Raw genomic sequence first — 27,983 nt, 5'->3', positions numbered from 1 at the left:
CGATGACTTCCCTACGGCTGCTTTCTTATTGGATGATTGGGTGCAGTGGCGATATTGTATGTTGTCTTCCACACACCTGAATCAAATGAATGGTTGATACCAGTCAATGGCTGCTGATGAGGGAATCTGACATTCTGGTCCACGCTCCATACCAGTTGATGGCGGTAATGTATCATTTTTGTTGTTTGCCAACAGCCAATAAACATCAAAAAAGAAGAAGAAGAGGGAATCTGATTCAGGTGTGTGGGGAACAGAAGGACCTAAAAGCTGCAGGGTGGAATCTCTCAAGGTCTGGACTTAGTCACCTCTGTTTTAAAAACTGCTTAGAAGAATATAATCTCAGATTAGATCCATATCGGTCAAATAACTGAACTTTGACACCCAGCAGCTGAATATTGAAACCATTTTATACACTTGAAAACATCCTGGCACCTGGCTGGCATCGCCCATCCTGTGTCCACTTTGTTAGATTTTACTTTACAAATAGTGTTTATTTTATTATTACTGAATTTCTGTTTTATTTTTGCTCAATGTTTTAAATTAGACAATATGTGCCCCTTGTGCTCAAATAGTGAGTATAATTTAGACAATAAAATTCTAATTCAGAGGGAAAAAAATGGTTGAAAGAAGATAACCAGAAACTCATGACCAAATATATCAAACCAGGTCTAAAGCATGTAAATGGGGTAAATCAAACTGGCGTAACACCTGTTTCAACACCGGATTATCCCGGTACGCAGTGTGTGTGTGTGTGTGTGTGTGTGTGTGTGGGTGGTTCAGCCAAACAAAACAGCCCTCATTGGTTGCCTAACAATAGAGATGTGACTGTTCTGGACTTTCACAACACATCTGACATGTTCAGGTTCATTCAACACAGCAGAGAAGACAAGTCCAGAAGTGTCTATGTGTAAATCAATAGTTTAGTTGATCACATCTCCATTCGGCATGTTAGGGGTGTGTCTGAGCAGCACTGATGCATTAGTCAGATTTACAGTTAAAAACATGTGTGTGCGTTTGTTTGTGCGTCCCTTGTGGGGACGATTTTCCTGACACATACTACGTTGTGGGGACCAATTGCTCCTTGTGTGGACCGAAGCCTGGTCCCCACAAGGGGAAACCCTGTTTCAGGTGTCAGAGTTAGGACTAAGGTATGAATTGAGTTTTGGTTGGGGTTAGGTATGTGATGGTTAAGGTTAGGAAAAGGGTAAAGGTAGGGTTTAGGCTGTAGAAATGAATGGAAGTCGATGGAAAGTCCCCACGAAGATAGCCACGCAAACGTGTGCGCGCGCGTGTATCTCACTAATATTGTGGCTGTAAATGTGGGGCAGAGAGATGGGGAGTGTTTTGGCTACACTGCCTAGTCACGTGTCTGATCTGGATATACTGTTAATCCACCGGAAAACCTTCCTCTCCTCCTCCTCCTGTTCTTCTTCGCCTTCATATTTAAAACCGAACTGGACTCTGCCAATGAATGAAAAACCTCCCACAGGCAGAAGGTAGCACTTTGCTGCAGAGTTGATGTCAAACAGCCTCTTTTTCTCTCTCATCTGGCCGCAGCTTCATCGATGCGCCAAGATGACGCACATCTCCGCTCTCCTGGCTCTCACTGTAACATCAGCTCTCCTGGGCTGCACGGCCGCGCGAGCCTCCATCCACTGCAGCTGGTCCAAAGTTTCTTCCAACGGCCAACTGGACGTCAGCTTCCTCCGGGGGGATCCGCACGGCAGCGCCGCGGCACCGCGCCTGTACCACGGCGTCTGGTCCGGGGAGCGCGCCCTGCTCGGCTGCACCTGGAGTGATGACGCAGCGCTGATCCAGAGCTACCTGTCTGCGTGCCGGGGGCGCACGCGGGAATTTAACGACCGCGCGGAGGAAACGTTGGATCTGGAGTCTTTGTTTGACGCGGATCGGTGCGTCTCTCTGGCCTCTCCGAGCTTTGCTAATCTCCCGGAGCGCACAGCAGGGAGACACGTGAGGAGCCTCGGAGATCAAAGTGAAGGTGAAAGGTCAGAGGTTAGGATACACGCGCGTGTAAAGCGCGGATTTATCGTACCCGGGACTCTGTGGTGCGGCTCTGGCAACAAAGCGCCATCATACGCAGATTTGGGTAAGTGATGCTGTGTTTGAACTAACCCGCATCCAACATACACGAGGAAATAATATTGTACTGTTTACCTAATCACATTTTTCACATTTTAACCCATCGTGTTAATAAAAAGTCTGTTATGTTTTGATGCCGGCTACATGTGGGCATTTATCTAATCGTTTGTCAATTATCGTGACAAATTTCTTAAGTTTTCATTTACCTAGAAAAAACATCCATATTGTCTGGATTGTTAGTTTTAGTACTTTCTCCACTGTTTGTTCAATGAGTGTATCATAGCATATAAATAAATTAGAAAATATTTCTAAATGCAGTCACTGTGTAGTTTAGTGATACAAATCAAACTTTATGTGACTGGTGTCTATAGCGTATTACAAATTGCTATGGTTGCTGCACCATAGTCACTTTAAAAAGTAGCAATAAACAGTTTTTATCGTCACTTTTATCGCTTTCACAATAATACCGCAAAATATAATGATAAAACTTTAAGTTATATCACAAAGTTTTATCAGCCTTATTGTGTGCCTTTTGAGAAATATTTGTTATACTCTCACTGGCCACTTTATCAGATGTGTGTTATCAGATATAACCGTTTTATTGCTTATCAAAAATGGCTAATCAGCCTGTAAAACGATAGCAGTTCAGTGTATTTATATAGGCAAGTAGACATCTGGGCCTCTAGATAAAAACGACCTGCTGAAGTTCAATGGCACATCAGAGGAAGAAAGAACGGGGATTTAATGTGGTGTAGTTATTGGTACCAGACCTGCTGGTCTCTATTGGGGTATTTGAGAAACTTTCTGTAAGGTTTGAGGGCAAAGTCAAAAACCTTTTGGGTTTAAAAACGGCAGGGAAGCAACAACAATGGCAACAAAAGAGAAAAATCGGACAGAATCCAAAGTTCCAGGGTTCTTATGGGCATTAATGTAATCTTTATTTTTTTAGCCTTCTAATCCAAGTTTAAATGATAGTACAACGCCACTTTAATGATTTTCAAAGGCAGAATTTTGCTGCACAAGTTTTAAGTTATTGAGAATTTTCTCTAATCCACACAGGATCAAAATTATAGTCAAGTTTATAGCAACCATTTCAGCGACATGGTAGTTCAAAGTTTTTACGTGATAAAATCATCGCACAGTAACAAGAAATTATGAAACAACCAATAAACATTGCATTTTGTCTGTTTATTAATGTTTATTGTTTTATGGCTTCCTCTAAATCCATAAAACAATCTTTCACTAATTAAGATAAATATCTTAATGACACCACATAGTTTCAACAGAGTAAATCCCGAGCCTGTTTTATCTATGACAAAAAACCACTTCTGAAAAAGTTTTGATGTCCCTACTGTCCTGTTAAATAATAACCATTTAGCTGCTGATTTGTGTTGAAAAAAGGAAAAATGTGATAGTTTTTCAACATTTTTGCAAAACAGCACGATGCCTCCACCACCATGCTTTACAGTCAGTAATGTCTTCTTAGGGATTGAAAGCTTTAACTTGACTCATCCTACCAACGTCTGTTGTCTCATTTGCCCACAACATTCTTATATTCATATTTGTTTTTCTCCATGTGGGTTTCCAAGGCAAAATGTGCAAAATAATCCATTAAAAAAAATATTATTACGTTAATTGCGCATCAATAAAAGGTGCTTTGTGAAAACTCATAACCACTTCTTTTGAGTAAAACTCCTGTTCCACGCTCTCCCCTCTTGCAGGTGTGTTTTCAGACACAGACAGTTGCTGCAGGGAGCATGACCAGTGCAAACACACCATCCTGTCCTTCCAGTCCGACTTCGGCGTCTTCAACAGCAACATCTTTACCATGTCCCACTGCGACTGTGACAACAAGTAACTCGCCGTCTCCCAAACAAAACCTGCTCCGTCCCCAGCGGACAAAATCGCCGCTATCTGTGATTTTGCTCACGGCCCCCCTCTCCCCTCCACGCTCTCTGCGCTCCAGGTTTCGCAGCTGCCTGATGGAGGCGAACGACAGCATAGCTGACGTGGTGGGCTACACCTTCTTCAACCTGTTGAAGATGCATTGCTTCACCTTTTCTCACCAACTCCAGTGCGCCGAGAGGAACTGGTTCGGAATGTGAGTCTCGTTTTGATTCCAAACGTCGGGTAACATGAAGCAATACTTTGAGAGCATTGATCTGTTTCTAGAAAGAAACGTTTCAAAAGCAGTTCAAGGAACTGGCTGGAACTTTTGGACAGACAAACAAAGTTATCCAATGAGCAAATAACTTTTCTTTTTTTTTTAGTGTGTGTAAAGAATCAATTTTGCATGTACTTGGACAATGATGGTACTTTGAAAGAAAACATAAGTTAATGCCATTACTAAAAGCTAAATCTGCAGCAGATTGATCTTATATTGGTGTCTCACTTCATTCATGTCTCTGGGATTATGTTGGATATACAGTAAATGTACCGCTGATATTGGCAAAGGCTGGCGACTACAGCCACCCAAAAATTTGAGAGTACTTAGGACTCCTTCTAAAAAGTCTTGTATGTTCATATTTCAATAGTTCAAGCAGCAAAATGTACCTTAATATGCAATATGCATACACTAGAAACCACTTCAGCACTTGGTGCCAATTAGCATCAAGAAAAATGAATGGCGCTTCTGAATTAGCAGCTTTTCAAACATCAGCCAATAGCGTATCAGGTAGCGTTGCGCCTACATATCCCAGCTTCCTGAGCTGCATTTTCTCTCAACTGTTTCAGATATACTCTAGGAGAAAAAAGAAAAGAACGCAAATAGATGAATTTTCTGCAAATCTTCCCTAAAATTTCTGCAAACACCGGTCCACCAATAGGCGGGTTTCCACCATATCCCCCTGCAGCAGGATGCTACCACCTCCATGTTTGACAGTAGATGTACATCGTCTCATTGTTGTCAATTGGCAAGTTTTTTTTTGTCTCAGTTGACAAAGCCTTCATCTTCATCTTGTCAAAGTGGCCACCTTAAGCTGGAATTTGAAGCTAAGCTTGAAGTGGTGCGTTAATGCGGGTTTGGCAACCATCAGTCGACGGTGATGATGCTCGCCTGTGGAAAATGACCCAGACAGTGGAGTCCTGCCTAGACGAACATCCTAACCAATGTCAGGTCTTCTCTGAGATCATGGCGTAGATACATCCAGAAGACTTTCCCAACTTCCTTCTGGCAGTTCCTGTGTGAGATTTTCATTTCAGACGTTTGTGAAGACGGTCTCTCAGAGCAGTTGTTTAGCCTTGGAGGGCGACTCAAAGTGTTCTTTGTTGACAGTAAACAATATAAATGGGAACTTGAAGAACCAGGTTACAGTGTATGTATCGGTTACCTTAATAGAATAATTTCACTACATGTCCGTCAAGATTTCTCTTTTCCCTCTCGTCATTTCTCCCTCTGCTCTGACCTCACAGGTGTAAAAAGACTCAGATGGCGCTTCACGCTGACGTCCACTCGCCCACGCTGTACGAGTCCAGTGAGTCCCAAGAGGGCTGCGTCAACAGCACCTGCTCCGACATCAACTCCACCGCATCTGCACAACTCCAGGAAACAAACGCGTCTCGTCCGCATCTGCTGTCCTCCGCCGCTGCCACGGACACGGTCCCCGCATCCTCTCCCACTCCCTCCGTCACCGCAGCAACCGACGCTACGAACTCCACAGACGCCGAGGCGTCAGCATCGACTGTGAGGAGAGATGGCCTGGGGAATGTTGTACCCTCCACGCCGGTCGCTGTGGTTGGGCAGCACAACGCCGTTACAGGTACTTCAACCTGACGGCGCCTGGCACAGTCAGTTTAGTTTTACACTCTGTTACTGAAACTGAAATCCCCCCTGATGTTTGTATCCCGTCCACAGAGGAGGGCAGGTCTTGTGTTCTGTACAAAGAACTTGATGAGTGCAAGAACAAGATCCTACCGCAGCAAAGGAAATATGGCCTCCACAACACGGAGACAGGAACGCTTTATCACTGCAACTGCACCGCCAGGTAAGTCCAGCCATGTTTTCACATTAACGTCTGTGTCCAGGGTCGGCCCAAGCCTTTTAGCAGATTTTCATTTAGGTCCCCCCCCACCACCAGATGCAATTGGCGTTATTTCTAATTAGCTTACATCCACAGTGTTATGGTTATTGATTTTAACTTTACAGGAGTAGCAAACAAAAAAAACTTTACTCTAAACAAACTCAGTGCTTAAGTTTAACATCTTATATTTCCCTAACAGAGGTCAGGTGTGTGTAATCCGTCAGTGAAAAATGAGCTTCAGATGTTTTTTTTGTCAGCGTTTAAAACAAAACAAAAAACAGTCAAATATGGAAAATATTTGGTCAACGTGACCCCTGATTCAGACTGGTAGGCAGTCCAGGTTTTTAGTTAGTTGGTTAACCGGTCCGTTCATTGGTCAGTAAGCTAAGTTTCGGTTCCACCTTCTAACACATATTTAGTCTGCTCTTAAATGGGAGAAACTGTTCTTATGGCTTATTTTCATTTTACGTTCGATGACGTCTTCGTCTGTTTGCAGTTGTTGACGCACAAAATTCCCATTATAATATAATAAAGTTTGTGGCTGTAATGTGACAAAAACTGAAAAAGTTTTAGGGGTAGAAATACTTCAGCACATCAGTGTAGTCTCAGTATGTATTAATAATAAAGTAGTGACTCGTACATCATCTCTAAAATATTGTACCTTAATTTTTGCAAAACAACATCAGACCCAGCGGTAACAGAACACTCCCCTTTTTGTGTGCGTCCGTGTGTGTGTGCATGTGTGTGTGGCTGCTTAAACAAATCAGACGTGGGGAGACATTTCATAACACAGAACTAGACCAGGGCCAGTGTAAACATTCACCAGCTTATGTAAGACGGCAGCTCTCTGCTCTCCGACAGGCCTTTGGGTCTCTGGATGTTACCAAAGAGCCACAGTATCACACAGGTTATCAGTCTGTCTGCTTGTTTTAACAGCTTTTTTCTTTGTTTTTTTTTCTAAAACGTATCTGACGTTTCTCTGAACGTCCTTCCAGACTGTTCCACTCTCTGACTCAACAGAGACAACTGAGCAAAATGGAGACTCTTCTGATTGGACACGTGTCTCAGTCCTGCTTCCTGCCCCAGGACTGCGCATCAAGCAGCAAGTCAGTATTTACACATTTACATACAGCTTTGTGTGTCTAATATCGCATAATCACTCTGTGGGAGAAACTCTTTAATTAACCCACTGTAAAAGTTTGTCTAAGTACTTTTAAGAAACCACCACAGCTGTACAAAGATGTACAAAAAAAGAAAACATTTGGATAAAAATGTTAGTCTTTGATTGGCTGAAGAGTCTGTAACAGATTTTCATCTTCTTCCATCGTGGCAAAAAGATGAACATGTATAAATTGAATAACGATAATCTGTTGAGTATCTCTGCATTCACAAAAATGAATGCAGAGATGCGCTGAATTAACATTAACGTTACATAACACAAATGGAATTCAAAGCTAAAAATTTGTGATTGATGTGAACCCAATGGGTTTGTAAAAGCAGCCACATCCGAAGATCAAAGTATTGTTAATCCACAAATGTTTAGGACAAAATCTTTAGAAACAACCAGCAAAGACTGACAGTTGTTATTTACATCTCCACATTTATAAAGATTCGTTGCTGCATAACTTGACTGTTTAGAGTGCTGCGTCTGAACCCATTCATTTTATTTGTATTTATTTCATTCATTCACTGTTTAAAATGAACATGCGGCATGCTGGCATGAACAAAAGTTCTGAACGAAAAGCAGTTCCTTTTTTCTGAAGGAAAAAAATCTCATAATTTACCCCTTATCTCTTATATATTGTACATAAATATAAACTAATATATCAACAGTAAAGTTACAGAGATAGAGATAACGGCACACACACATAGAGATAAAGTTTTTATTTCCTGCTTTGATTCATCAGCTGCACTTCGACCGTGGTTAAAGCAGAACTTCCTCGGCTGGACCCAACGAGTGTTGAAGTGGCGAAGCAGCGCCATCTGCAGGCAGAGAGACGGAGGGGCAGGAGGCCAGACACGACGAAAGCGAAGAGGAAAGACCGAGCCGTGAGACTTTACAAACTGTGTGTGAGAATGACTCGACCCAAACAAACCGGGAAGAACAGAAAACAAGTCCAAAGCACAGAACCGCCTCGTATCACAGGAACTCGGGTCAACTGAACGGCCGGTAACAGGGAGGAAAAAAGACATTGTGAAATAAATGATTAAAAACTGTTTTATAGGATTTGATTCAAACAAAGGAACAAATTTCAGCTATTATAAATTCTATTTTTTTTCCCTCTGTGAAAGATTATTTGTCAGTTTAATGTGACTGGACTGTGAGGTAATTATTTTAATCATTTTCTGACTTAACAGGAAAGTTCCATATTAAAAGCCAGACAGATCAGTAACTACCTCAAGTAAACACTAGGCTTTAAATTTTTTCCTTTGTTTATAGAGCTGAGGGGGAAAAAAATAAACGTTCAGAATTCAGCAAAATTAAGTTTTAGTTGCTTATACAAATCAACCTTTAGCAAATCATTATTATTCTTATTTCAGTGATAATTAGATTTTAGGTTGAAACATTAAATCAAACAACTGAACATGGAAAACTTACAGACATAATTTCCAAGCCAACGCTGTTGAATAATAATCAGCGGAGTTCATCCTTCTGGAAATGCATGCTGTGTTGCCTCATGACCACGAGGGGGCGGTGGTTTCCAAACTTTGAAACCACAATCTTTAATCGGCTCTTAGGCTGACAACAAAACAAGTCGTTTTTCTTCTATTCTGTTCTTATACCAACATTTCCCCCCAAGCAATGTATTTTAGTAAGAAAAAATTTATAAAGAAATAAAATAAGAAACCGGGATACAAAGATTTTCACAATAAAGGTTGAATTGAATTTTTTTTCTCAACATTTCTAAGATAACAGGCAGATATTTATTTCACAATGTCTTATGTTTTATTAAGTTATGGAAACTTCTTTGGGACCCTACAAAATATTGCACTATTATATATTTATTTGCTCAACCTTTGAGTCACTGTGGAGCTTAAGCCAAACTCCTTCTAGAATCTGGGAAATGTAGTTCTTTAGTGAAATGTAGCAGAATTTATTTCTGAGACGAAAACTGAACCTGAGGATGGTTCACGTCTTTACTGCTATACTTCATATAACGTGTTCATCTCCTCCAGATCTGGTGTCTTTCTCTCCCTAGTTGGTTCGAAAATGTGAAAAATGACAGCGGCTTCAAAAATGTTCACACTCCTGTTACTACGCCACCTGTTGGTGATGTGAGAAAAAAAAATAATAAAAAAAGTAACCATACATCCTTTCAAAGGTTTTTCAGATAATGTGACATTCATTAAGTGGAGTTCAACTGAAAAACAAATCTGTCAGAAAAAAACAAAAAACAGACCTATTCGATTATGAGGGCAATTTTAACTCCGGCCTTTGACTAGGCCATCCCAGAACTTTAATATTCCCCTAATAAAGTATTTATTTTTCTTGAGCTTCATCCACCTTGATTGTATTTAAAGTAAAGTAATCTCAGAACATGATCCTGCCACTACCATCCTTTGCTGTTGGAATAACAATTACGAATGAATAACTTTTCTCCAAAAAGTTGCACAGGATAAATGTCACATGATATGTGGGGGAAAAAAGTTATGTACTCATTTTTCCTTTAAAAAAAAATCTTTTGTGAACACGTTTGATAGCTGCTGTCTGTCTGTAGCCCAGCTCCTAGAAGCGCACGTTGAAGTTGTATTTGTACAGAATTTTTGTGAAAGCCTTTGTAAATTTTGGTTGGTGTTGCAATGAACTGGAAATCATTTGTAAATACTTGTACATGAGAAGCACTCATAAAAGTTGAGATTTATGAACATAAAAATTTTCTTATTGTGTTTCTTTTAGTTTGTCAGAGAAGGAAATTTGTAGCTGACGGTAAAAAAAAAGACAAATTTTCTCTTCTGGAAAGTTTTAATGTACCAAAGCACACACAATATAATCTAGACTGGTCCTAATAGATTGTAACATTATTTAAGTGTGACCTGAAATGAAGAAAATACACATATTCATTATTAGACAAAGCAAAATAAAAGGGAGAAAAGCTGCTGGGAAAAAGGTAGAACACTTTTACCAGAAATATAACAGGAATGGCTTGAATAATCATGAGAAAAGCAGAAGGAAAGTTGTTTAATGCGTAAATTTCAGCATTTTTCTCCAGGTGCTGCTCCTTGACAGGCTGGCGCCCTGGGTGGACTGCCCATGTTAAGAATTTTTACACACCAGTTCAGTTTGGATACGGGCAAATAAACCAGTGTTTTCTAAAACATTTTTCCAGATGGCTTAAACTCGGTGTTGATAAAAATCGAATTTCCCATCAACAATGCAAAAAAAAAAAAAAAAAAGCTTCTGGACATTTTGGAGAAGATTTTTAAAAATGTACATGTAAAAAAGATCAGTTTCCTGTTGTGTTTGGTTTTAATTTTACCCGTGCGCGTTTAGCTTTCATGTCTAAAAGAACTAAGTCCACGTGGTGCTTATTCCCCCGCACACACACCGTCACTGTGCGGCTTTGTCGGGCCTTATAATGTGTATCAGGTAACTCAATTCCCCTCTGATGTCATGAGGAGTAATTGAAACCTTGCTGAGAGCTGCAGCCATGGAGCCGACCGGATCCCCGCCTCTCACCGGACAAAAATTCCGCTATGGGGAGGATCGGCAGCGGGGAACATGGCGCATTCACTGCGGATTAACTCTCCACCGAAAAAAACTTTGGAAAGTGGCGACGTAACGGGCGCGTGCCGCTGAATCGTGAGCGGACTCGCAGCACTCATCACCGGGGAACCGACGGCCGACTCCTGGGCTTGTTTTGGATGGTGTCGGAGGCTTTTTCTGCCCTCCCTCAGTTCTGCTGCTGCTGCGGCTGCGGGATCAAAGTTTGGAGCAGCAGGCGGAGGATTTAGCGGAGATGGAAAAGCCCAGAGCGAGGAAAGAAAAGGTGAGGCCGGTGGAAACGTAAATTGTGGGGGTGAAATGTGGGGACTGCCAGAGGGAAAAGAGATAAAGAAAAGTTTGCTGGAGCTTTTTTTTTTTTTTTAAATAAATGTAGGTTGCTCACGTATTATGAGGTGTTGACATCCTTCAGGATTTATGAGGAAAAGTCTGAAAACACAGGCGGTCCAAAGCTGTTTGGGGCCCTGAGCAGAATTTGGTTTGTGGGCTTTCCAACTGACAGTCACCACAGCTAAGCCAGTAGCTTATTTACTTTTTTTTTTATCATCACTATGCATTTTACATCCAACATAACCTAATCTCTAGTATAAAATGTGTATTTATATATATATATATATATATATATATATATATATATATATATATATGGACCGCTTGGTAACAAAAATTGTTTCATGAATAACATTATTTTTATATTTTAAATGTGCTCATTTAAATATATTTAGAATCAGTTTTTTCATGTAGAAATTCTGTTGTGATAATTTGGAGCATGAGTCACCAAACGTTTTGCTAATGAGGGTCTTCATGAGTACTTGGTGATACAAAGGGCTGCCAAACTGACAGTTTATTTTTTTACATCACTTAATCATTTATGGGATTTTGAACAGGCACTGTGTTGGAGACCCCTGTCAGAGGTTTGTACCTGTTGAGTGGAAAATCTAAGCTTCAGAGCAGTACTCCCCCACCGTGCCCCCATTCTGCTCCTTCAAACTAGCCAGAACCGATTAGCAAACATCTTGTGGAACTGTGCATCTGCTGAGCTTATTATACAAGCGACTTCTCAGTCTGAAGTTGGTAAAAATGTTTTTAAAGGGTTAATAAAGGAGCCATGTGGTGATGACTTCCTGGAGGCAGAGTTTCAGAAAGAGCAGAAAGGCCCAATTCAGGGCGTCAAATTATGAAGTCAAATATCTTTTAAGTCATATTTGATATATATACAGCATTTTTATAACAACCAAAAATGTTGGGTACCCAAGTACTTGGGTACTTTTTTCCCAAGTACCAAAAAGTTACTTGGGAACTTTTTGGTAACGTTTTGGCTAGCCAACAAATAGTAATAGTTTTTAAAAAGCTAACACTGATCATTGTGAACATGCATCCCAATGTGAAATAAGGTGGGGACAGTATTATATGGCGTGGAAGACAAATTATAGTAAGAATAAAAACATTATTTTTTTAAATTTCTTATTCGGCCACCAGCCTGTTTGATACTTCTTAATCTTAAATTAGAAGATTAGTGATCATATTCAGGTGGAGCAGTCATTCTTTCAGCTATGGAGTTTTTGCTCCTCATATTGGTGGTGTTCTTCAGAAATGTCCTCCCTTTGACCCGGACAGAGTTTGGGGGCAGTGAATAGTAAGACAGGACGACAGGGGGACGCGTGTGTTTGCCAGCAGTCTTGGAAGGACTGAGCAGGATATTCATGCTGTGTTCCTGTTGCAGTGCTGCTCTACTGACTTTGATCATCTGTGTGTCTGCTGAAATATGCTCTGTGTTATGGAGCAAATGCAACATGCAGGGATATTTATACAACTATAGATTTATCCTGCTGAGTGTCTTGTTGAGTCTTTTTTCTTCTCACCTGACCGTGTGTGTGCGTGTGTACAGTACTGACCAGCTAACACAAAACTCATTCATCAGATGATGCTGTTTTGTGCTTGATTATGTATTTAAAATTAGGGGTGTTCCAATACGACATTACCGATATCGCTGCTTTGAGTGTTGACCGATACCGATATTGGCCAGATAAGATAACAGCAAGAATCATACACACTTTTGTTACGTATTTTGCTGTGTGGAATGTTAGGAAATAGTTGATCTAGTGATACTAATCAAGCAGAGAACAATAGTCAACAACAACTGACCCAACCATTATCAACCAATGGGTCTGTGTTCAGGGTACAAGCACGGCTGGATAGAAATGCAGGAGCAGACTAAATTCTGGGATGGACTAAATGCTGGAGCAGAGTGCTTCTATCAGCTTGCGTATATCAGAGATTATAGATCCGATTCTGTTTTTCTGGCTGTTTTCCAGACCAATTTCCGATATCAATGTGGGATCGGGACAGCTCTACTTAAAACAAATAATGTGAAGGGAACAGTGGCAAACAAGCTAACTTGTTTAGCCACGCAGCTTCTCTTTCGTCAACACTTCACACCTGTGAAAAGCCCAAAAGAAACTACTCTTTTAAATTTTCCAATTATCAAAAAAAAAAAAAAAGATGGGGTTCGGGGGGGTACAAACGCAAAATGGAATCTAATCCATATTAATCTCATCTATTAAAAATATTACAGTTGACCAAAGTGTTGACTAAAGTTTTTTTACAACTATATGCGCACACACACATATATACATGTTTTTTTGTTCTGTCTTTCAGACAGATTAATAACTGATGAGAATGATGGACCAAAACTAAAACGATGAATAATACATTCTAGATGTAATCTACCTCTGTCATTTATTAAAAGAAAAGTATTTTTTCCTGTTAGCTAAAAATGATTTATTTTTATGGACCTTGCATTTTTTCACCTTGCATTGTTATTTTGTAGCAGTTCTAAATAAGTGCAACTTCAATAAAGATATTATGACAAAAAAAAACAAACAAAAGAGGTTGTTGATTTCCAGGCAGCGATGTTTAGTTTGATGCCACAGTCATCCCGGTTTGCTCTTAGAAATAAAACCCATTGAAATAAGTGGAGATGGATAAACAGACTTGTTTAAAACGATGAAAACCTCCACGGAGTAGATGCTTCACTCGTATCAGAAACATGAGAGTGACAAATGCCTCTGGTCTATTTCAAGTAAATCTTAAGTACCACTTCAAGTTTTCTGGCGTCTTCGTCAACAATGTTGGCTGATGCATTTTGATGGTTTAGGAATCCCTTTAGCTCGTGTGTGTGCGTGTGCATGTGTGTGTGCCTGTGGCGATTTGTAGAGAGATAATGACGGCCTTGGTGTAAGCTCTGGTGAAGGCCCAGATTTGGAAACACCAGATCAGAGGGAGGCAGCTCTGCGGAAGCGCCTCGCTCTCGGCCGTAGTGAGAACATTTGAGCCCAAGTTTCAGCAGCCGTGGCGACGGGAATAAGAGCAGAACCCACTTTGACTTTGTCACTTTTTTCCCCCCGCGTCTTCCTGAAGAGTTGAAGTGGTTACAGCAGGACAGAGATGTGAAAGCAGGAGTTTTTCACTGTATCATAAAATTCATATGAGGCAGCTACTGTTTGCTGTTATTTTGGGTATCTTTCCATCTTCAATAATTTATTTTTTTGTGTCTGTGAAAATGTAATTGACTGACAATATTCTTCAAGTGACGACTTCAAATACTGGAAAATTACACTTAAATCAGTTATTACTTCTCAAATGTCTGTTTTATGAAGCATCATTAGATAATGGAATAGTTTCTAAAATCCTTTCAAATTGTCTTTATACTTGAAATAATCCTGACATGATGGATAATTCCAAAGTTTTTCCAAGTTTTAGTATGAACACACATCCTATGTAGTTCAATGGATCCAGTGTAATGTTTGGGTTTAGTTTTTTCCTGTTTCCATTTGGATGAACTCTTTATTGTTTAGCCAGTCCAGATCTCACTGCATCAGATTGTTCCTCAGTCAGTTCTCAGATATTCTTTGTTTTTCTTTAGACCCAACTAAAGAAAAATGACCTCCATGTTTAATGACATGCAGATCAACGTCAATTGGCCTATTGAGCATTTTAAAACAAATGTTATTTGAATCCAATAATAAAGAAATAAAATATGCTAGATTAAATTTTTACGATGGTGTACGATGACCATTGTAGATAAAAAAATATGTATTTTTTTTAACATGGAGTACATTTCCACCAAAACTTCTCAGACATTTTCTAGGAAAAAACAAGGACATTTCTGAGTTTGAGAAATAAAAAATTTTCAAGAAAAAAATGATGAAATTTTTAGATTATTTTTAGTTTTTTTTCTAGAAAATTTCTGGGCTTAATTTCCTCCAAAATTTCTGAGTTTTTTGCAGGAAATTAAGATTTTATTTCCTACAGTGGCCCTAATACACAGTCGCAAATATCTGATGATTCAGATGTAAATTATATGGTTTTGAATATGTTGTTCAGAGTAGTAGTTTTTTTTACAAATATGATTTCTGCAAGATTTTGATTAGACCATATGGGAATATATCGGACAGTTGTCTGATGAAGATCATTTAGCTATTAGCCTGGTGGTACGACAACTGTAACGGGACCAAGTTATCTCAATAATTGAATAAGACAGCTACTCAATGTAACGCAGTTATTTAAAAAAAAAACACACAAGTAATTTTGATGATGTTTTTTATTAATAGACCCAGAAATATGTTGCTTTTTCTTGCTAACCATGTCCCATTCCTCTTCCTCCTCTGTCTTCTCCACAGTTCTCCCTTTTTGGCTCTCGCACCGCCAGCAGAGCCACCAACCCTTCCACCTCATCCTCTCGCTCTTCATCTCCCGGGATCCCCTCGGCCCAAGTCGGGAAAAGGCTGGATCGGATTTCCGGCTCCAGCGGTCCAGCCGCCTTGAGCAAAGCTGAGTTCTTGGAACGTGTGCGCCGCAGTAACCAGGCCTGTCAGCAGGGGGAGTTTGCGCTGGCTGTACGTCTCTACACCGAGGCCCTCACCGCGGACCCGCAAAACTGCATCCTGTACAGCAACCGGTCTGCGGCCTACCTCAAACTGGGACAGCATGGCAAGGCTCTGGACGACGCAATCAAAGCCCGTCTAATTAACCCCAAATGGCCCAAGGTAAGAAGTTTGACCTTTGATGACCTTACTGCTTTAATTGTAGTTGTCGGTTGAGCAGACTAATTGGATTTAAAAGTGTAAATAATGGTCAAGTTGGAGGAAGAAGAACAATGATCTCCTGAGATCAAATGTCATAATTATTTTTATTTCTTGGCGCTAATCGTCTTCGGTACACCAGCGTAAAATGTTGCTCAAATAAAAGTTAAACGTCCGCAACTTGTGGGATGTGGTCAGCTCTAGCTGTGCTTTTACGATGCCTTGTAAACGTGTTATTTGTGATAAACCAACGCAAAGTAGTGTGTAATTGTGACTGGAAACCAATTTTTTGTCTGGAGTTTTTTTTTTAAAGCGTCTCACACATTTGCATGCAGCCATCCTGAGTGAATACTGCGTGGAACTGCATTTAGCTCGGTTACAGCCACCAGTCCGTTAGGGAATGTCTCTAGAGCAGGCGTCTCTGACCGTCGTCCTGGAGAGGCAGCTTTTGCCAAACTAGATGACATGTTGAAAAGGTAATTCAGTCATTTGATTCAGCTGGTTGGAAAGCTGTTTTAAATAAAAACTACTTGGCCAAAGTAAGTATTTTTATTTTAGAGCTTTGTGTTAATGATGCGTCTATAGTAATGGCCCTAAATCAAACCACTCGCTTGAAAAAAACCAGATTTAGACCGCATGAATTGCTTCTCTCTTCCCCCAAAGGCTTGAAGTGGTCGCTTGCATCTAAACAGTGGAAAGTCAGAGAATATACTCTGAGACCTTCAAGTCCTTTCAGAGAGGAAAGTGGGCAGTCGGAGGACTACCTCTGTCGGGACAGCTGGTTCCCAGCCAGCTCCGCTCCGCTTCCTTTCACAGTGAGAGAGAATGGACGGAAGTGGTGTTTGGGTGTGTATCTGAGCAGTGTGTTGATGTGTGTGTTTGTGTGCAAGTGTGAGATAGCTTTGCACGGCTGTTATTTTGTTTTGGAAACCCTGGCGAGGCCTTGGCCTGAGTTTGGTACTTAAAGACAATACCAGAAGCAGCATTCCTGTGTGTGTGTGTGAGAGAGAGTATGCATGTATGTGTGTGTGTGTGTGTGTGTGTCTGCATAATGGCAGTGTCATTGCTGTGAGCTCACTGCAGCATTCGCTTTGGGTCAAAGCTAAGGTCAGAACCGATGAACTACCAGAAAGAGAGAATCTTTCTGCTTCACTTCCTTCTTTCTACCCTTCAGTCGGCCATCTTTGCTTTCTTCTCTCCTCCTTTTCTTCTTCTGTGTTTTCTTCCCACAGTTTGTCCCATTGCTGCCCCCACTGACTTGTCTGTTGGCACAGCACTCTCAAACACGCATTATCTGAATCTCACACACATGCACACACACACACACACACACACACACACGCATACACCCCTTCTCCCCCCAACACACACACACGCCCACACACACACACATACATACACACGCACACACACCCACGCACACACACACACACACGCACACACGCACGCACGCACGCACACACACACACACACACACACACACACACACACTCACACACACATAAATGGAGCGACTCGGTCATGGGAACGGAGTGGAGTCGTCGGTCAGAAGTCGCTGAAGTTTGGGTGCTTATCTGGATAACAACAGCGCGCAGGCAGGCTGGCAGCGCTTCTTTGCATTTCGATGTTGTTTTCGTTTCGTTCATCCGATGCGAAGATTTTCGAGAAAGCCTTTTTGTTTCTTTGTGATTCAAATGAAGCTAAACCACACAAGTAAAACTTGATGCAAGAGCGAAAGCCTTTCCTTTGACTGAGAAGTTTTTATATGCTTACACCGACCAGGCTGTTTGCTGTCGTCTACACACATGTGCGCGCACGCACGCACACACACACGCACACTCTGTCTGTATTTTTTATTGTTTGGTACTTTTGAAGACCGAGCAGGTTCTTTTTTTTTCTTTTTAGATAGGTAAGCTCATAGAGAAAGTGAAACTTTCTGTTCAATTTGTCAGCTCACAGGTGAAGAAGTGTTAGTTTACAGAAAACCTGAATTAGGCGCTTCGAACAGCCTTTCACCCCAGATAGAGCTGTGAGTCTTTCAGGGGAAGTCTCTGCAGCATCTAGAAACTGAAATTTATCTTTTTGTTCTCTTTTTTGCAAAATAGCTGAGCCAACTGGGTGCTCCCCAATGGGGGCGTCACAATACAATTAGAAAAAAAATGTAAGAATTTTTTTTATGTTCTGGTTTTCAGAGATACTTCAACCAATAAGTAAAAGCAATATATATATATATATATATATATATATATATATATAGAAACGATAACACTAAACATAGAGAATAATTTTTATTGGAGGTGTAAACTTGGACTTGTGAAAGTAAAAACAGCTTCATCCTTTGCTGGCTCACGTTTAGCTGCAGTCTGGTTCAGCTCAATGTTACGCTCAGGGTTCACTCAGAAGGAATCAGTGCAGATCATCAGGAAGGTGGAGGCAGACCAGATGGCTGCCCCACTCCGCCTGTTTACAGAGCAGTCAGAGGAGTTGGCCCTGCGTCGCTCTGGATAACTCTGTCATTAAGAAATGTCTTGCTGACCGCACGCTGCACGGACGATTACTCGCATACGGGCAAAGACGCTCTCGTTTCTTCAAGTGGGACGAGCAGGAAGGGTTTGCTTTGGGAAGCCTCCCCACATCAAACTGTTCAGGCTCCTTCAGAGTAAAAGCTGTTTGCTGATGTTTATGCTGAGAGTGAAAAGTGGTGGAGAGCTTTGTCCAGGTCAGACCATGAGACGGGGAGGGAAGGAGTCTCCAGAGGAAATGATTTCATTTAAATTAGTTTCTGCAGACTTGAAATACAGAATCTTCCATCTTTATTCAGTTTTTCTTTTAAAATAAATGATGTAGCTGCAACCTGCAGGTTCAGAGCCTCTTTGGATTTTCCACAAGGGCTATTAAAAACTTCGAATAGACATGGTAAAGAAACAAATGCTGAAAATACATATAATAATAAATGCAGTTTTCAGTTTTTTTATTGAATAACTACAATTAATTTTCACAACTGAATCACACTAAAAGTACCTGTCTTAGCAATTCATGTAAGAAAATATTTTTGAAAAAGCCTTGTTTTTCTTTACTTAAAAAACATATTTTTAGGGGGAAAAACACTTGTGCTGTACAGATTTACAGAATTGAAACTTTTTGCAATGCCATATTTGTGCATTTGTAGATTGGAGTAAATTTATGCCAAAAAATGTCAGAAATTTTAAGATTTAGCATTTTCTAGATAGAAATGTGGAAATTTCTGAGTTTCAAAAGTATTTTTTTTACCTTTCAAACTTTCCTTTCTAGATTTAGATTAATCTAAAATGGAAAATAAATTTTCTGAGGTTTTTTTTCCTTCTAGAAAATCTCAGAAAGTTTCTTGAAAAAAAAACAATTTTAATCTCAAAATTTGTTGCGTGTTTTGGCAGGAATGTACTCCTCTTTTTTCCCTCTTTTTTTTTTTTTACCCTAATACACTATCGTCAGTTGTGCTACTTTTATGCAGAACCTGTTTTGTTTGTTGTTCCTTCAGATCCCCATTAGCATCAGCAGCTTCCGCTATTCTTCCTAATTCACATAAAAAGAGAGATCATATTTACCAAAACATCATAATGACAAAGTATTAAAATAACACATTCTATTCTACCTGTATCGTTCCTCTAATTGAAGACTACTCCAAAAAACATGTTTTATTCAGACTTCAGAGAGAAACACAGATCAGTTCATCACCTGGTGTCAGAATATGACTGAAGAGGATTTTTGGAGAAACCACTAGAGAGCAGCACTGACTTGTGAAATTCCCCTCTCATCCACAGAGGAAAGTGAACAGTTCTTGTTGCCAAAGCGACTGCGTTGCCCTCTGATGACCCACGTCACATGAGGCTTGGTAACACACGAGCCCTGTAATCCACCCCAGCTGACTGACTTCCCCAAAAATCTTTCTCAGAAGCTGCTCTGGAACTCGTGTTATCAGCCACCTAGTGTTTGCTTTCTTTTTTCTTCTTTTTCTTTTCTTGTTCCCCTGAAACGCATCTCTCCCATTATGTGCAACAGCAGGAGGGCCTTCTGCATTTTCCTTTGCGTCTCTCAGTCCTAATAATGTTCTCCCGTGCTGCTGGCTCTGCGTCTCCTGCTGCCGAAACACTTCTGCGGAACGTAGCGAGTTTTATTTTAGCCTGCAAGGAGAGTTGGGGTTAATTTTCAGGTAATTGGAAGATGTGTGCCTACACTTCCACTTTTTTTAATACGTAGCCAGCCCGAACCAAAAGCTGCTGACTCGGCAACTTAACACAAGCTGCTGGTGGAGGAACTCAACTGTGTGAGCAAAGGAAGGGGAAAGATAAGAGGAGTGGATCTAAATGAAAGATTGTCTCAGTTTGATGTGAACGAAGCATGGTGGGAATGTCGCATGACGAGGATTTAGCTGGCTTTCACTCTGCAGATCTATAAGCACACACTGGCAGCAGCGGCTAGCTGGTGAGCGGCTCAGTTTCTGCAGCACCGGCAGCACGCCGGCCAGAAATCTGATCTTTATTTAAAGGGGCGGTATTACCTAGAATTGACTTTTTTCAGCTTTGCTGAACTGGAGTGTTGCCTTGATTCTTTCATGCATGTTTGAGGAATCCTTTAATCTCCATGGCAACCATTTTGCTCTAGAAAACCCCTTTGTGGACCTAGCCCCGCCTTCGAGATGCAGCTCCTCCTCAGAATTGCAGTTTCCAAGCTACCAAGTTTTTGCCTCACAGAACAGCCCTCCCTCATGGGCCCCTCCCCACTCAACTCCTTCAGACTAGCCAGAAGGAATTAGCAAACACCTGGTGCCACCGTATATCCACTGAGCTCTTTATACGAGCTACTTCTCAGTGCTACGCTGGTGAAAACGTAAAAGGGAGGAGCCATGTTGTGCTTAAGTACAATTTCAAGATGTTCAAATATGAAGTCAATTTTCTCTAACGTCGGATTTGGGATGTACAGAATTTTTAATGATATTCATATAGAAAAATATTAATTCATTAGTTATGAATTAAACCAAGAAATGAAGTTGGAAAAAACATAAATGAATCAGCTTTTTAATTGTAGTCATTCATCCCTTGTCTAGTATTTTCCATCATGTAAAATAACTTGTTGAAAATGGACAGACCTCCTGTAGCAGTTGTGCCATTCATTGCTTGGTAAAGTAACAGGAAAAGGAAAAGGCCGACTTTCACAGGAAGTGCTTTTCAATTAAAACCTGCCAGCAGCCAGTATGTGGAGAACATTCAAACTCCGTACGAAAAGACCCCAGGCCAGGATTTAAACCCAGGACCTTTTTGTTGGAAGGCAGTCGTTTCCCCAGTGGCTGCCGAAGGTGCATTCACTTTGCAGAAATAGAGCTGATGTTTGAGTTTCCAATTAACCAACATATTTTTTTTCTGCAGCTCTTAAAAAGAAAAGGAAAAACTGGTTCAAAAACCAACCCTCAGAATTCAACTATCAGTCTATGAGTCCCACACGTTTCTGTTTCATTTGGTATTTCCTTGTACCACAACGTGATAGTCTGCATAATTACATACTCTACAGTGTAATTAAAGCTAAAACAAAGCTGCGCCCCTTGACTGTTTCCTCCATGTTTCACCGTTGTAAAATAATCCCAAGGTATTTCTGATTTCTGTTTTTCCTGAAGTTTGGCGGTGAGACAAATAGACAAACTGGCACATTTAAAAGATCTGAGGTCTCCTCACTATTAAAACAAACACAATTACAGGCTCATCTGTTTGGCGTTTCCACAGCAACGGCATGCCAAGCTGCTGGATGCTCAGCTGAGCTGGGCATATGTGGCACCAACTGTTTGTCCGTTTTGCTCTCAGTGAAGATGATCAAAAGTACCTTCATAGGGCTGAAACAACTAATTGATTTATTCCTGATTAACCAATTATTGAGATAAACGTCAACTAATTTAGTAGTTGATTAATCATTAACTGGAGTATACAGACTCTGAAAAAGGGCGACTTGCTGAAAACAAAATGTATTCAAACCAGTAACTAAGCCAAATCTTTACAAAATTATATATATTTTGCATTTAGGATAAGAAAACTCCTCTGCCTGTAAGAATATTTTACTCCTAAAGTGGCGTAGCTTTAGCTTCACTCGGTTCAAATTCACTTAAAGTATTATATGCTGTTGCATTTTAGACATTAAAATGTTTTTTTTAATTATTATTAAAAAAAAAAAGTTTATTTACATTTTTATGTATTTCTAATACAGTATAAAAAATGCTTAAGCGGTTAAATAAAATTTTGTAAAATATGCTAAATTTTACCCGATTGATTAATTATCAGAATGATCAATTAATCATAATTATAATTACTAAAAATTATAATTTTTAGTAATTATATTTCTAATACAGTATAAAAAAAAGACTCAAGTGGTTTACTAAAACCTGTAGAGTGAGCTAATTTTTTTTATCTTATTAATCGTCAGCATAATCGATAGATTAATCGATTACTAAAACAGCCGTTAGTTGCAGCCCTGTAATAATATAAAAAAAACAAAAATTCTCCATCTTGTATTTTCATATTAGTAGGGAAATGTGTAGCCGTCAAAGGATTAGCGAACAGAGGGCTCAGCAGTTTCGCTGTCAGATAGGGTTAATTCTGTCTTGAATTTTTCCTGCTTATCTTTAACCCCTCCACCCCCCACAACGCCACCCTCAAATTAAATTATGCATTCATGGGTTTAAGTGGAACCCTTCAAAAGCTTTGGCGGCTTTTGCTGTCACACAGTGTCACTGCAGGGATGTTAAATAGGAATTCAAGTCGAGGCTTTTTAAGCTTGTAAAGTTTACTTCTGCTCCACATGATCATTGTTTTTTTTTTGTTTTGTTTTTTTTTCTGAATTGATTTGTACAGATGCTGTTCTGTTCAAGCAAATATGTCCACAAAGTGCAACGTTTAGCTTCCGTTGATATGGTCAAATGCTCTGACTGAGGTAACGCAAAACAAAACGGTTAAATAAGGAACAGAAGAGAGCAGGACAATGCTGCTGGGGGAGGACTGCAGTGGTTCGACTGAAAAAAACAAACACATTCTGGATTCAACAGGGAGCAGATGAAGGGAAGCTAAACCAGCAGAAATATGATCTGTCTCTGTTTAATTTCTATCAGAACTCTTGCTGCTGCATTTTGGATCAGCTGGAGGCTTTTAACCGCATTTTGCGGACAGTAAAGAGTTAGAGTAGTTCAGAACTGAAGTAACAAATCATGATCTAGTTTTTTGCAGCCACTCCTGGACAGGATATTTCTAATTCTGGCAAAATTCCAGATATAACAGAAGGAAATCTGAGGAACTTGTATGGAATTAAAGTGTCATATTCTGGTTAAAAATAACGTACAGGTTCTTTATTTTGTAATCGGAGGCCAAGTTAATGCCACCAGGACTTGGTGATTTGACCAATCAGTTTCTATTTTAGAGGTTCTGGCCCAAAGACAACCACCTCTCTCTGGTTTCCCAGATGCTTAGAAACAGCAGCTCTGAGGAGGAGCTGTATCTTGGAGGTGGGGCTAGGTCCACCCAGGCGTTTTGCAAAGCTGAATGGTTGCCATGGAGATTAAAGGATTTCTCAAACTTTCATGAAAGAATCCAGGCAACACTCCAGGTATGTTTCTAATGAGGGGATAACACTATAAACATGATGTAAAGCTCAAAAACGGTTGATTTTACATAACACTACCTCTTAAGGTGTTTACAGTAGAGCAGGATGTTTCCAGCTCGTTAGAGTAAATCATAGTTTTCCCAGGGAGCAAAGCGCTAATTAAAAGGTCAGCAGTTTGCCACAGCAACACAGCGTCTGCGCAGTAAAGATGAATAATTCTGTTGTGTGGAAAAGCTAATTTATCTTTCTCTTTAATATCATTAATACAACCTCTTAGGCATTATAATTTGCTAAAGTGGAAACAGATAATTTTATTATTTTTATCGTGGAAAATATCTAAACAACAACCCCGGTGCTAAGTAGGCACATCTCTCCAGTTTGGTGTAATTGTTAGCGGTTCCTCCTCTCTGACGCTGCAATATTGGGGGCAGCTGGCTGAAAACGACCTTCATAAGAGTCCTGAGGGAGAGCAGCAGGCCCAGGCTGCAGCTCCACCAGCATTCCTGTCAGCCGCAAGCTGCTCATAAAGACACACATAGTCTACCTGAGTTTACCTGTTGGCCTGGACAAGTGACTACAACCTTCCCATAAGGCACAAACTAACCAAATTAGCTATTAGTAAGCAGACTTAATGTACTATGCATAAACAGCACGTCCAACGCGCAAGCAGTGATACGTCCTGCGTAGTTTCGCTGGTCGCTATAGAATAATTTATTCATAGAGACACACAGGCCTTTGACACTGTTAGCTTATTTTGCAGTAGTTTTAATCTGCTCAGAGGTTTTCGCCTCCGGAATGCAGTGAACGCTCAGACCTTAATATTAAGTTGAGTATAGATTCTATGTTTTTGCAATGAATTTGACAACTATAAATATATATTTTTGTAATCCCCCCTTACCCTCATTTTACGTGTAATGCTTTATATCTACCTGATCTTTCTTTAGCTCCACAATGCCAGTTTGACCTTTGAAGGCTCAGGTGTGTGTGGGAAATTGCCAGCATTATTTTTAATTCATAAATGACCAGAGGCGCTTCAGGCAGAAGCTCATCTTTGAGGGGGAAAGCTAGAACTGTTTTCTGAAGGTGGTGAAGGATGTTTTAAACACTCCAGAATCGCTAAACGTGTTTTTCCCTCCAGATATCTCTACTTCCTTTCGTGCTCTGAGATGCCACTTCTGGTTAGACGCTTGGAAAATGTATGTGCAAACTCTGTTTCGGTATTTTAGGCATGGCAAAGCGAATTGTTCCATGAGCAGTTTGGCTAAGTCCTCCACGGCTTTTACTGATGCAACACCCTGGTTTAAGAGAAGAGTAAGGTCAAATTTCTTTGTGTTTAGATGTTTTGCCGTAGACTTGAATGGAAGAACCAGGCATGAATGAGAACATGAAAGTGAATAGCAGTGATAGTGAAAATGTTGGGGAACGAATAACTTAAACTTTGCTGTAGGTCTGCTTGGTAGGAGGTCAAAGGAGTTGTATGGAACTTTATGTGATCAAAGCTGATATAAGAGACATATGAATTGGTGGTTTCTCATTCACACATGGTAGCGTTGTAGTTGTTGGCAGGTTACTGTGGATCAAAGGGTGAAGAAGCTCATCTGAAGCTCAGTGACTTGGTTAGAACCAGTTTTGTAGCAGTTTTACACGAACTGGTTCTGGTGATATTTGCTGATCTCTAGATGGTATAAAGTTGAGGGAGGCAGGGAGAGGTAAGTTGAAGACTCTCAATCAATCAGGAAAGGACTTCTATGGAGACTATTAAGAGAGGAAAAATTATTCTAAAACTTTAAAAATCTTTTGACTCGTTATATCCTCTCTATGCCCGGATTCAGAAAATGCTGTGCGCAAGGACTGAGATCACACAGAGGTGACAGCGTCACAATAATCAGCATTTATTCAAGACAGATGCATACAATCACCAGAAAAGCATCAGAAACCTCAGAGCACAAACGACACATGAATTTACCTGAGAAAAGGAAAAAGACAAAAGATGGAAACGACAAACAAAAAGCAAAGACGTCTTTGGAGACCTGCAAGGGCGAATCTGATTTGTTACTCTGTGTGGAAAGTTTTATCTCCTTTTCTTTAATTTATTCAAATAAGGCGTATCTTTGCTCATCCAACCAGGACCTGTCTCTGACCCTCTCTCTAAAGCTATTTGCTCCCATTGTCTAAGGAGAGCTTCTCTGAACTCCTGCTGGTTTATGGCCTTCACAGATCAACGTGAATAGCTAGAACTTCCTACTGATTGTTTTCCAGACAGACAAAGGGCAGATCAGAGATCTTGGCAAACAACTACAGGTAAAATAAAGATCAATAGGCTAAAATAAGTTATAATTTTAAAACTATAATTAGGCTATTTCAATCAAGTCATGTTAAATTTTAAAACTAGCTTATTTTAAATATATTTTCTTAACAAGACCCAATCGTTTTGAGGTGTGCATCGTAGCAGAAGAGCGAATAAGGTGCTGGAGGACAAGAGTAACGTCAAGTAGATTCAAGGTAAGTGAGTGCCGGGGTTCAGGGAGATGGAGATGGAGCAGCGAGCCTTGGAGCACAACAGCTAGGAGAACCAGGCTACCACAACTATTGACAAACTGACAACATCTGTGATTCCTGCTGGTCCTCTTCAGCAATGTTCCTTGCTGAGCAGATGATTTTCAGGTGAGGGAGCCAGTGCCTCAGGAACAATGCTGCCTGTTAAGAGATCAGGTACAGAGAGGGAGGAGAGAAGAGGAGAGGTAGAGACAACAAACCTAAACCTGCTCCCAGATCACATCATAGACACTGTTCTACTAGAATGGCTTGTTTTTATCTGAAGGCATGAATCAATTTCTACTTATTTAACATTTAATGAACATTCAATTGGGGAAATAAATACCTGAATACATTTAGACATGTACCACTTGAATATGGTTCTTAGCGCTGAAAGGCTTTTGATTAGATGAAATGTTAGATGTTGAGCTGGAAGGGTTAATGGTTTTATCACTGTTCAATAATGCCTCTTGCTAACGGGCGAAGCCCCTTTCTGCTCTGACAGAGTTCTCAGTGGAGGGAGATCAATGCCGAAGCCTCCTGCTTTGTTACTGAATCAATATGGGTTTTTATCTAAATGCACAAAACCTGTACACAGATAAGTCAAACACACACACACACGCACACACACACACGCACACATAACCATACACACATGCACAGGCTGATCTGATAACCAAACATCTCCACATTGCTAGGTCTCATGTTATCAGGCTACACTTTGACCTACGCTATCTGAACTCTGAACGCGCATTTCACAGCCAGAGATGGAGGGAGTGCATTTGTGTTTCTGCTGTATTATCGCTGATTTCATATTGCCTTTGTGTAAAACAGGTGGAAGAACACAGAAGCGAGAAAGTTTCGAAAGCAGTTTTTATTTCAGTTTTACAGTTTCTGAAAGCTCCAGTATTAATCCAGAGATTGGTTTGGGATGAGGACTGTGGAGAAGAATTAAGAAATTTGAATTCCTTATTTTTATGCTGTAACTCTGGTTTTATATTTGCACCACCAATCTGAGCACACAATGAGACCGCAGTAAGTTCGGATGTCTATGTGAGCAAAGAATAACTAGTGGTGTGTGTGTTTAAATCTCACACATGCTCGATTAATAGTGTTCTCTTCTCACACCCAACTCTGATTAACTCTAGCTCTTTGTGCTCTTCGCTCACAACTTAAAGTGTGTATCAAAGAAGCTCATCACCAGCCAATCAAACACAGAGCCAATCAAAAGCTGCAAATCAAACTTTTTTTTATATTTATCTTTTTCAACATAGTACTATGTCGGTTTGAATAGCAATTTTACAAAAAACTGCTTTTAATTTTCCTCATGTTACTTTTGCCTGACCTTAAAATATATATGATGATCTAAATGTCTAGGAGTGACAAAAAGAAAAACAGACCAAATATCTAACAGGGAATATAGTAATGCTGTTAATATAGCAGAAAAATGACCTAAACATGTCTGTTTAACCAAGCGATGCTTACAAGGCTAAACAATTATGAATAAAACTTGTATGTAAATGTCTTTTCAGCCAGTCAGGATTATTCTATAGATTCAAACAAACCAACCGTCTAGAAATTTGAAATCCTGGACGATGTGGATGAGAGGGAGCTGTGGGATTGGTGAGCAGATGCTGTGTGTGCACAGGAGGAACAAAAGAGAAACAACAGCAGGTGAAATACCTGCTGTGGCTGCAGAGAGGAATGAGCGGATTAGAGGGCAGCATGTATTTGGTTTGTGTAGCACAGAACGAGTGTATGTGGCAGCGTACGGGAGCTAAGATGAATGGATTCATTTGCGATGTGTGCCTGGAGGCCACACAGACTGATGTGGCCACACCGCCGCAGACTTTATGTCACGCCGACATCCCGTCAACACCAAACGCTAATAAATGTTGAACAAAGCTT

The 27,983-nt window shown here is 40.3% G+C and overlaps 2 protein-coding genes across 5 annotated transcripts in view; both read left to right on the top strand.

Moving 5' to 3' along the window:
• The first annotated feature begins 11 nt into the window (after positions 1–11).
• pla2g3 (phospholipase A2 group III) lies at positions 12–9,994 on the top strand. Of its 3 annotated transcripts, none has more exons than XM_081613235.1 (8): positions 12–164; positions 1,558–2,107; positions 3,822–3,954; positions 4,067–4,201; positions 5,512–5,858; positions 5,954–6,083; positions 7,115–7,225; positions 8,027–9,994. In XM_081613235.1, the coding sequence occupies exons 1-8, from the start codon at positions 90–92 to the stop codon at positions 8,280–8,282; spliced, it is 1,737 nt and encodes a 578-aa protein (XP_081469361.1). In that variant the 5' UTR covers positions 12–89; the 3' UTR covers positions 8,283–9,994. The 3 variants fall into 3 exon arrangements, with proteins under 3 accessions (XP_081469361.1, XP_008421531.2, XP_008421532.2); XM_008423309.2 differs by having other exon boundaries at positions 85–239; XM_008423310.3 differs by having other exon boundaries at positions 157–289.
• A 547-nt stretch (positions 9,995–10,541) lies between these two features.
• ttc28 (tetratricopeptide repeat domain 28) overlaps positions 10,542–27,983 on the top strand; it is a 124,325-nt gene continuing 106,883 nt past the window's right edge. For both annotated transcript variants that reach the window (XM_081613232.1, XM_008423306.3), the window contains exons 1-2: positions 10,542–11,107; positions 15,525–15,890. In XM_081613232.1, coding sequence (XP_081469358.1) covers positions 11,078–11,107; positions 15,525–15,890 — 396 coding nt within the window. In that variant the 5' untranslated portion in view covers positions 10,542–11,077. The remainder of the gene's footprint in view (positions 11,108–15,524; positions 15,891–27,983) is intronic.

Source organism: Poecilia reticulata, chromosome 12 (genome assembly GCF_904066995.2).
Source record: "Poecilia reticulata chromosome 12, P_reticulata-male-v2, whole genome shotgun sequence".
Lineage (NCBI taxonomy): Eukaryota > Metazoa > Chordata > Actinopteri > Cyprinodontiformes > Poeciliidae > Poecilia > Poecilia reticulata.
The sequence above is the reverse complement of the archived record's forward strand: the minus strand, read 5'-3'. Positions and strand labels throughout refer to the sequence as shown.